Genomic DNA, 11,098 nt, shown 5'->3' with positions numbered 1-11,098 from the left:
CTCTCTCTCTCTCTCTCACACACACACACACACACACACACACACACACACACACACAACATGTAGTAAATTAAAATCCCAATCTTGGAAACGACAACTGATAATGCAAGTACAAAGCTGCACTACTGGGAGTAAGGGGCTATCACCATAGTGTTTAGAGGTGTGTAAAGAATAAAAACGCCTGTCTTCTGAAAGGCTCTATGCCAGCTGGGTGATGGGACATTCAGTCTCAGATGACAGGAGACTGAGGTGGAGGATCAAAGCCTGAGCAACATAACAAAATAAGAACAGATGACAAACAAATTTTCAAATTGAGATGAAATAAAACAACTGTAAATTTCTTAGAAAAGGCATAAATATCACCACAAACACAAAGAAGTCAAAATAAACCACAGACAATGAATCTAATATAATCAAATGCCTACCAACCAAGGTAATGATAACTAAGCAAAGGTAAAGTTTTACACACACACACACACACACACACACACACACACCACTCATGGGATCTGTAGCCATAATATATGAGAACATCATGGAAATTAATTTTAAAAGGCAAACAACTCAATATCCTCAGACAACAGAATGGTTTTAGCAAGCACTTCATAAGTGGAGATATGAAAATGGCCAGGAAGTAATAGAAAAGTACCATGTACCTCATTACTCCTCAGGGAAAAGCAAACGAACCAGGAGAGAGCTCAATCCTAGTAACCTCCCAGCACTAGAAGCACTTCTGAGAGTTCATCTCTCCGTGTAAAACACAAATGAGAACACTAGTCAAAGTTGCCCGAGTAAAGTCTTCCAAAACTCTAGAAATTAACAAAAGGCTCTCAGTCATCTGATAGACATTAATCCAAGGAAAAAGGAAGAGCCTTGGTGAAAACGAGTTTAGTGGCGTTTCCAACTTGCCCTTACTCCAGCCCAGCCACTCACCCAGCCACTTACCATCACATCACAGCAAACCCCAGCAGCCACTGGAGGGGCCAAAATAGGTTGGAGTGTCCCCAAAAGCCCATTCCCAGAGAATTATCCCTCGGCTGGTCTGGCCATGCTCCGAATCTGTCCTTATTTAATCCACTCAAAGCTCACTGTGTAGAAATAATACTGTGTTCACCCTACCCCCATATTAGCTACAGGTATTTAACATTAGCAGCCTGCAGCAGAGAAATCAATTAGTGCTTAAAATGTTAAAACTAAGAAACAGATGCTCACCCAAGGCTCCAGTATATGCTTAGGAACCTACAAGTCCAAGCATAAATCCAGGTAAATGCTAGGAAGATCTGATTCCTTACTCTGGCTAGCGCTGAGGGTCTGCATAAACAGCGGGTAAAGACATACTCACCGTGAGGGTGAGGAATATCTAGAGTGCGTGCATGCTCTGGTGCTCAGCAAGGGTGTGGAGATCACGCTCCGCACTGGCCTAAGCCATTCCTTATCTTATGAGATCGCAGTTGTAAGCTGTGTCTTGCCTTGAGTAACTCCATTTTTTTCAAACAGCAGTGTCCTGCTTTGTGTCCTGTTGTTCTGATAAACCAGCCTAGAGGGGAAAGGGTCTACTTCAGCCCACACTTGGATGTCACACTCTACCAGTAAGGAAGGTCAAGGCAGGCACTTAAGCAGAAGCCATGAAGGAATGCTGCTTACTGGCTTGTTCTCTGTGGATGGCTCAGTCTGTTTTCTTATGTAACACAGGACCACCTGCTCATCATCCCCAGTGAGCTGGACCCTCCTACATCAGTCCTTAACTAAAAACCAAAAAATAAAATCTCCACAGCCATGCCACAAGCCAGTCTGATGGAGGCACTTCCTTAATTGAGGTTGCCTCTTCCCAGGGGATTCTAGTTTGTGTCAAGTTGACAAAAGCTAATCCGCACAAGCAGTTGGCTGGATTTCCAGAGCAAGCGTTGAGGCGGGGTGACTCAGTATCTTGTTTGTGTAAGTAAACAACCACCATCTGTCTGGCTCCGCCATGGCACAGACTGAGGGCGAACATTCACACAAATAAAATATGGACTTCTCAAGTTAAATGAGGAATTCACAGACACAGTCAAATGCTCTCCGAAAACAGCCAGCACATGAGCTTATCCAGGTGTAAGAGGAGCCACCCCAGGTGTAACTCCCACTTCTGGTACTGAAAAATCCTGGCCCCCCCCCTGCCTCCCAAAGACTGAGATACAGCAGCACACAGAGCCTCCCCTAGGTGTTATCACAAGGCTCAACCACGGTGGCCACGGCAAAGATGCTTCACCTCTGTCCCCAACTCCAACAGTTTCTCCCCATAGCGCACAGACCACTTGAAACCGACATTCAAGCCTGCATTTGACAAATCTGCTCTGAACAGGTTTGGGACTGCAGTGTGTAAAGTTTCTTATCTGACCCCTCCACTTTCCTTGCCTGTGACTGAGTTCTTAGTCTCTGCTTTCAGGCCAGGAAGTTCCAACTCTGTGACCTCCTTAGCCCTTTCTTAGCCATTCTGACATACACACACACACACACTTGCACAACTGTATGAACTGTAATGTGTAATCTCAGAATTAACGTAATTGATAATGCAGTTAAAGAACCCATGATTGCCAGTGACCATGATCATCAAGTGAATTCAGTAGCCCTGGGAGAATTACTGCCAATGAGATGAGATGGATTTAACTTGTAATTTTTTTTTTTTTTTACTCAATAAATTCTGACTTTGTAGAGAGATGCAAACATGCTAACCTGTTTTTAATATGGTATGCTCACAACAAAGGAAAGACCAAGAGAATTGCTACTTCAGGGCACTTAAGAAATCTGTGGGACTATTAGGTGACCACTATATTAAAAGGAAACCTTAATAACTGAGGGTGGCAAAGAAATAGCTAAATAAAGTCACTTAAAGTAGCAGCAACAACAAATCCTACAAAAAAGACTGTATTCCACAGCTGCCACATTACTTTAACTGTGCACTTTCAACAACAGAAGCTACTAGAACAAGGAAATCATGACTTGATTGTGCACTGAAAGTTAAAGCTGTCTGAGGGGGTCTGGAACTGTTATTAGTAGTAGAAAGGGACTGACAAACACTTAGTAGGCATGTTTGCTGACTAGTTCTTTTCAACCTGACACACACTAGAGCCATCTGTGAACTGGGCTGGCCTGTAAGCAGGCCTGTAGGGCACACATCATAACAGGCCTGTGGTTCCTGGTTGCTGTAGGAAGACACGGTCACTGACAGCCATACTCTGGGCAGGTGGTTCTGAGAGGTAAAAGAACAGGCTGAGCAAACTAGTGAGCAGCACCCATCCATGGTTTCCGCTTCAGTCTGGGCCTCTAGATTCCTATCTTGAGATCCTACCCTGACTCCCCTCAGATCAACTGTGACCTGAAAGCTGGAAGATAAAGCAAACGCTTAGCTCCCCAAGCTGCTTTTGGTCATGGGTGTTTATCACAGCAATCGAAAGCAAACGAGGACAACCAGCAACTGACTATTGTAAATATGTTCTAAGAACTAAAAGAAGCCGTGCAGAGAATTAAAGGACAGCATGACATCACTGTGCCATCAAACAATGAATGTCAATAAATAAAAATAATTTTAAAGCTCTCAATAGAAACTATGAACTTGAAAGCTACAGTAAGTAAAGGGAAAAATTAACTCAACAGGCAAAGAAGCAGATGTCAGCAAGTAATAGAATCATCTGATATAAAGAGAGACCCTGGAAGGGATGCAGAAGGTGGCAGGCCCAAAGACAGATGAACTGCTGTAATCCAGTCCAGAAACAGAAATGAGAAGGAGAAAGTCTCAGGAGCTGATAGGGGTTACACAGTCTATCAATATACCAATAGTGACAATGCTAGAGAAGAAAAACATAGAGGGTGGGGAGAGATTAAAGGGAAAATGACCAAAATCTTGACAGATTTGATTAAAAGCATTAACCAATATCCAAGAAGCTTAATAAACTTTGAAATGGTAAACTCAGAAATTAGCACTTAATAGACACTGTATTAAGTTAGTTTTCCATTGTTATAGCCAAATACCTGAAGCATCATGGTAGGAGTATGTGAGAAAAAGAAATCGATGATATGGAGAAGACAAACAGTGGGGAAGGGCAAGTCTGGGTCTTTTTAAGATAAATCATTGTCAGTGCCAAGGCCCCATCTTTTAAAGGTTCCATTATCCCATCAACACACTCACACTGTAGACCAGACAGGGACCTTTGCTGGACAAATGGTCCAAGTCAAACCATCCAAAGCCTAGACGACATTTTCTAAGAAGGAGAAGAGTGACAAATAACTCGTGGTGTGAGAAGGGTTACTGGTGAGATTAGAACCGACTCCTTGCCAGAAATCAGAGAGGCCAGAAGCACCAATATAGCATATTCAAAATCACAAAAGAAACCATCAACTGAGAAATCCATATCTGGTGAAACTATTCTTTAAAACATGAAGAAGAAATTAAGACATTTCAAGATAACAAAAACAAGAGCATTCATCCATAGCTGAACTGTAGTACAAGTACATTCAGGCTGATATAAAAGCTCACTAGACAGCAATTCAAATTCATCCAAAGAAAGACAATTAGTAATGGAAACTGTATGGGTAAATATGAAGACAACATAAACATGCTTTTGTCTGTCTTTCTTCTACTGCCTTAAAAGGCAACCTTATAAAACACTGATGATAAAGCAGTCAGTGAACTATTTTTGGTGACTGTATGTCTGTGTGTCTTTGTGTGTGTGTGTGTGTGTGTGTGTGTGTGTGTGTGTGTGTGTGTGTGAGTTAACATTAATCTGAACTATAACCATGGGCTTCTCTACCCACATCCCAGTTCCTGAAATAATGACTCCAAGACTTAATTATATATGTATAAATGACTAGCCCATAAGCTTAAGCTTGTTCCCCAAATAGCTCATCACTTAATTAATCCATTTATTCTATTCTATGAGTGCCACGTGGCTAGTTACTTCTCAGTTTCATGCATCTATCTCCTCAGAGTTCAAGGTGAATCTCTTCTCATGCCTGACTCTATTCCAGAGTTCCTCTCTCAGTACCAGAACAACCACTTCCTATTTCCTGCCTCAGCTCCTTGGCCAATCAGCTTTTTATTGACAGGAAGTGTTCCCATACAATACACAAGAGATTCTACATTTCCTCCTTTTAGTCCAATAAAAGGCTATTTCTCTTTCAATAATAAACTATAAACAATAACAATTATAAAACTATAAGGTAATATTGCATGCATAATTATAAAACTATAAGGTATGTATTACATGCATAATGTCCAGTCCATATGTATTCGGCAGTCTTGAAGAAAATATTCCATTATATATTCTATCTTGATGAGTTTCAAGTTCTGTACCTAAATCAGTTTCATCATAACTTGGATTACTAACATAGAGACATCTTAGATGTTAAAACATTTTCCTAAATCCTAAACAACTTAATGTTATTGTGAGACTGTAACTATCTAGTCTTCAACTCCAACAGAGACCTGAGAAGTAAATATTAGCTGAATATGCAGGAAGTGCAGGCAAGAAGCTTCCGTAACTGGAAAAATGGCAGAGAAAGCTGTCTGTCTGAAGTCCTCTAAAACTTCTCTGTCACTAAAGCCTCATCATCAGCCTTCTGGCCCAGAATATCTGACAGACTTTTCTGTGAAGCAGGAATATGAAGGACTGCTTTCCCTATCTTGGCAAAGCTTGGCAGTCGACATCCCTGCATCTCAAATGTTCAGGTTGGCCAGTAGGCTACCATGAGTTGAGGTACGGGCAGTTTCTTGCCCAGTGGCTTGTGCACCCCTTTCTCCTTAGATAATGTTGGTCACCAGTGCGAGGGGACAAAGAGAGCAGGGGAGGGTTCAGAGGGCCATGAGTATAGTGAAATGACCTCCGGAGACTGCTGCAGTAAGACAAGTCTACTTTATCGTTTCAGGGATAGGGCATATATAGGCTTTTATAGGGGTAGGGGTGGAAAGGGATAATTGGTCATAATATCAAATGAGCTGGAAGGGCTGGTGGTTATAATAGAGCATCTAATTATCATGCAGGTGGGAAGCCAGAGAGGGACATTTGTGCTGAGTTATGCAGTCTCACAGGGAGTTCTGTACAAGTTCACTTTTCAGACAAGGCCAGCCACAGTCCCTGTGGTCAGGGACACTTTCCAGACAAAAAAACTCTCCAGAGGCAGGACAGGGAAGCCCTGATGAAAAAGAGAGACCCCCATTTTGTGCCAAGCTCAGAGAGTCATTTGGTCATGGAAATACTGCTACCTTAATAGCAGGGTTCCCCAACAATGGCCAGCTTGCCTCCCATGAAGCAAACTCCATAAGGAGAGTCTTCGATGCTCATCACCTTCAGTAGAATGGAGGAGCTGTTAGGAGCAGACCAGTCGTATTCTCAAAAATCCCTTTATTAATGAAAGCTCTTTAAATGCCATACCCTGTAGATCTCTAAAGTCTTTGACACCATCTGTCTGTCTATACTGTATTTGAATTGTTTACTTCTAACTATTTACTATCTGTTCAACCTAGGAAGCATATTTCTGTAATCAACTAAACTAGTATCTAACATGAACATAGTTTGATTATCTGACTACTAACTTAGATTCCTTAATTGGCCTAAACAGTTGTAGTGGCAGCTTTTAAAAGGACTAGAACTTAACATGGCATTTTTAAGAATTACATAGTAGTGTGTAGCAAAATATAACCTTACAACTGTATCACTATACAAAGTCTATACCAATGTTAAAATCTTTGTCTTGTTGATGTTCTTTGGTTTAAAAGTAGAAACAATAATCTCCCCTTTTATACTATAATTTCTATATCCCTCTTTTCTTCTTTGCATTCCTTCTCCACCCCCTATAACCCCTTAGAATAAGAACAGAGGAAAGAAAGAAAAAAAGAAATCTCTGAATCTAACCTCCCTTACTTTGTTTCCTCCCTGACCAAGACCATTTAACAACTTGCAATCAACTCCCCTTTAATGATGATCATAACCCAATAAATGACCAAAAAACATCCATCCCACCTTTTGGGAAAGAGGCATCACTCTCTTAAAATGCCTTCCTTCTGATTAGGGGCATAGTTTGTCCTTTTGTAGGGGAGGGCAGAAAACTGGGATATTGGTTAGTCTTAAGAAAGCTTACTGTAACCAATTTTCAGTGCTTAAATGAAATCCTGGCTGCAACAGTCTGAAAGACTAGACTAGTTGAGGTTGGCAGCTTTTTTGAAGCTGCTCTGGAAGTTTCAATAGAACAGCTATGAAGGCAGTCTGAGGCTACATCCGGCAGGGTGGTAGAGTAAACACGTCTCAGCAGCCCAAGGGTGAATCTTGGCAGGGCTGCCTGTCTGCTTGTTTTTCTCTGTGAATATATAAGCTCTTAGAGGCAATACACATTTTTGCATTTACACATGTATAGAATGTGCAGTGCACATAAGTAGCTAACTATGATAGCCCGCTCTCTGTTTGAGCAGGTGAGTTATCTGTCTGTCCTTATAAGTTAAGCCATTTGAAAGAATGGTATGGTAAGTTCTGAGGATTCTGTAGCCAACAAGATTTACTGGCTATACTTAGCTGAAGTCCTAGCTAGAGACATTTTCATGACTGCAGAGATTGGAGTTTGCCCAGATGGTTTTTTGTGTTGCTTTGGTCCAGTATTCCTTGTTATGGAATTTTGGAATGGTATTAAATACCTTGTGTGTTAGAGGTATGTGCTCTGCTGCTTGATTTTGATTTCATAGGGAATTACATTTAAGAGATTAAAATTCAGAAAAGACTTTGAATTTTTAACAATGTGGAGACTGCTATAGACTATGGAGACTTTTGAAGTTGGACTAAATGTATGTTGCATTATGCTATGTTTAGGTATTAGTCCCCATGTTTAAACAAGCCCATATGGGGGCCAGGGTGTGAAAATGTGGTGGTTTGAATATGCTTGGCCCAGGGAATGGCACTATTAGGGGGTGTGGCCTTGTTAGAGTAGGTGTGGCCTTGTTAGAAGAAGTGTGTCACTGTGGAAGTGGACTATGAGAACCTCCACTTAGCCACGTGGGAGTCAGTCTTCTCATGTTTGCCTTTGGAACATGAGGTATAGAACTTTCAGCTCCTCCAATGCCATGCCTGCCTGGACACTGCCATGCTTCTCACCATGATGATAATGAGCTGAAACTCTAACAAACACAGTGGTGCTATAGGCCTTATTTCCTCTGTCTTTATCTTAATATCTTCCTTAATTTTATTTAAAAATTCCTCTAATGTTTTCTAAGGCCTGTCTCCATTTTTCATATTTTTCTTCTTGTATCTGTATTATGTTATTTCTTATTTATAATTTTTTCTAATTTTTCTTCTAAAGCTTGTCCAAGTAAGTCACTTATCTTTTTCTCTTTTGTTTCTATACTTAAACCATCTATAATGGCATAATATAGAGTCCAAAAGCTCTGTCATTGGGCCTCTCATCTTTATGTGTCTTACTTCTTTAAATGTATTTAATTCTCTCTTTAAGGACTTCATTTTATCATTTTATTTTTTCTATGATTATTTATATTATTTCATTTCTCTTTTATTATTTTCAATAGTACCTACTAGTTCAGAAGTTTGGAGCTCTTCAGTCCCACTTTAGCTCTGGGAAAATCTGCAGGCTCTTCAGGCCAGCTTGTGTCTGTGACTAACTCCACCCCCTTGCCTTGGTCTAGCAGGTGCTGTTGCTGGGTCACTAAAGCTCCACCCACTTCGGGGTCAGACCCTTTCTCTGGACAACTGTAGGCTTGTCTCCTGTGGACCCGACTTGGGCTGTCTGGCTCTCTCTGCTGTGTTTGGAGAGGCTGCAGCTATAGCACATTCGTCTCCAGTCCAACAGAGGCCTTTAGGCAGCTCCAGCACCTGCCTATGGGTTAGCCCAGGCCTCCCCCTCTTAAAAGGGATTTTAGTTCTGCCCTGCTAGAAATCTGCTCTGGGAAGTGTTTGTCTCCAGCCTTTCCAGCTGCTTTCACTGTTTTCTTGCCTGGCTTTCTGAACTTTCTCAGGCCCTACTGTTGAGGTTTGGTCTTTTGCTATGCTAAATACTGGTTACACTAAATGGTTATTTTAAAAGAGTGGACTTTGGGGCTGCAAAGAGGGCTCAGCAGTTAACATCATTCACCACTCTTGTAGAAGACCCAGACTCAGACCCAACACAGATATCATGATCACTTATAATTCCAATTCCAGGGGATCTATGCTCTTCTGCACTCTAAAGAAATATGCATATGCTCAGATATACACATAAAATAAAATAAATCTTTTTAATGTGAACTGTATAGTGTATGGATTGAATTTCAATAAAACAATGGAAAGGTTTAACAAAATGGATAAACTTCAAATTAATCTTCTTAATGGAAAGAAGCCAAATACATATACACATATGTACACATACATAATACGTAAACATACACAAACATGCACATACATACAAGCATACAAACACATACACAAACATGAACATGCACATATAAAACATGCACATATTGCTCTTCCCGAGGTCTTGAGTTCAATTCCCAGCAACCACATGGTGGCTCACAATTGTTGGCTCCTCCCTCTAAGCCTTGTGTTCCGCCTCTTGCAGACAGGTTGGGAGTTTCTCCCTGAAACCCTGGATCTGGACAGCGTCCTCGAACCGCCCACTGTCACCGCCCACCGTCGCCGGATCGCCCACCGTCGCCGGACCGCCCACTGTCGCAGGACCGCCGCCGCAGGACCGCCCACTGTCGCCGGACCGCCGCCCGCCACCGCTGGACCGCCCCCCATCATCGCGAGAGCATCGTGGCAACTTCAAGAGACTCTGGGGCATGCTGGGAACCCTTCTTTGTATTTAAGCCAGTCCTGACATTAAAGATAGGGGCTTTGATCAAAATGGCTTAGACAGAGCCCCATTTTTCCTTTGCAGCCCTGTTCCTTCTNAGGAGTTCTCGTCCTCCAGTTCGAATCCACAGTGGGTTCAGCAGGCAAGAGTGCGAACCCACCCCAAGGTGTTCTGCCCATGCAGACAAGGCGCCGGTCTGCGTGCAGGCAGGAACACTACATTTGGCGTCCAACGTGGATTCTCCACACAATCATCTGTAATGAGATCTGATGCCCTCATCTGGTACTACAGTATACTTACATATAATAAATAAATAAATCTTAAAATAAAAAAATGCACACACATGCATACAAACATACAAACCATACAAAACATACACAAACATGAACATACATACAAAACACTCATACAACACACACACACACATACACTCACACATACCATAATGATACTATTTTTATAAAGCTAAACACTAAGTATAGCTGACTTAATGTGGCAGAGAAGAGAACAGTGGTTTCCAGGACAGGGAAAAGCAGAGGGGATGAGAGTGAGCTTGAAGTTCATACAACTTCATAAAATGATCAAAACTAACCAAATTAGAGGCTTCCTTTTATCATATGCATTTTATTGTACCTAACATCCAACTCAAGCCACAGTATGGGACACACATGGAGACTTCTACCTCACACAGGCTTCAACAGGCCAAAGCCCGTGACAGAAGCCAAGGCAAACACTGTAGTACAGCTCAGCATGAAACACATGATGGCACACTGGGTTTACACCAGCCACTCTAACGTGTGTAATGCCCACATGAAATTCTCAAATACATTCATTCACAAATAACTTTTCTTACTGTAGTTCTGTGGGACAAGTTCTGGATTCTTGGGAGTTTTCAGCTTGTAGGACACATCTCCAATACTAACTGTTTCACCTAAAAAAGAAGAATACAGTCATTACAATAGTGACACAGATTACACTCTGACAATGATGACTCTCTTGACCTCCAAGGAGGGATGTCACACAAACGTACAATGCACATGTCTCTAACATTTCTATAAACAGCATAAGTTATATCAGAGAGAAGTAAATACTGAGAAAATTATATTTCAGGAGTTAGGCTGCCACATAAATTAAATTATATTAACCAAACATATTTTATGTTAATATCAATACTAATATAATCAAAAACAATACAGAAAAATCTTTTTTAAAGTTTTTAATTTTTGTCTCTAGCTGCATATGTAGCAGAAGATGGCCTAATTGGCCATCATTGGGAAGAGAGGCCCCTTGGTCT

General features: G+C 41.4%; 1 protein-coding gene across 2 annotated transcripts in view; it reads right to left on the bottom strand.

Annotated features, from left to right (window-relative positions):
• Positions 1 to 11,098, bottom strand: part of Vwa8 (von Willebrand factor A domain containing 8) — a 322,019-nt gene that overhangs the window by 291,135 nt on the left and 19,786 nt on the right. For both annotated transcript variants that reach the window (XM_029541466.1, XM_021203139.2), the window contains exon 2: positions 10,658 to 10,735. In XM_029541466.1, the coding sequence (XP_029397326.1) occupies positions 10,658 to 10,735 (78 nt within the window). The remainder of the gene's footprint in view (positions 1 to 10,657; positions 10,736 to 11,098) is intronic.

The sequence above is a fragment of the Mus pahari genome, chromosome 8 (assembly GCF_900095145.1).
Source record: "Mus pahari chromosome 8, PAHARI_EIJ_v1.1, whole genome shotgun sequence".
NCBI lineage: Eukaryota > Metazoa > Chordata > Mammalia > Rodentia > Muridae > Mus > Mus pahari.
Note: the sequence above shows the minus strand (reverse complement) of the source record. Positions and strands in the feature narration are given on the sequence as shown.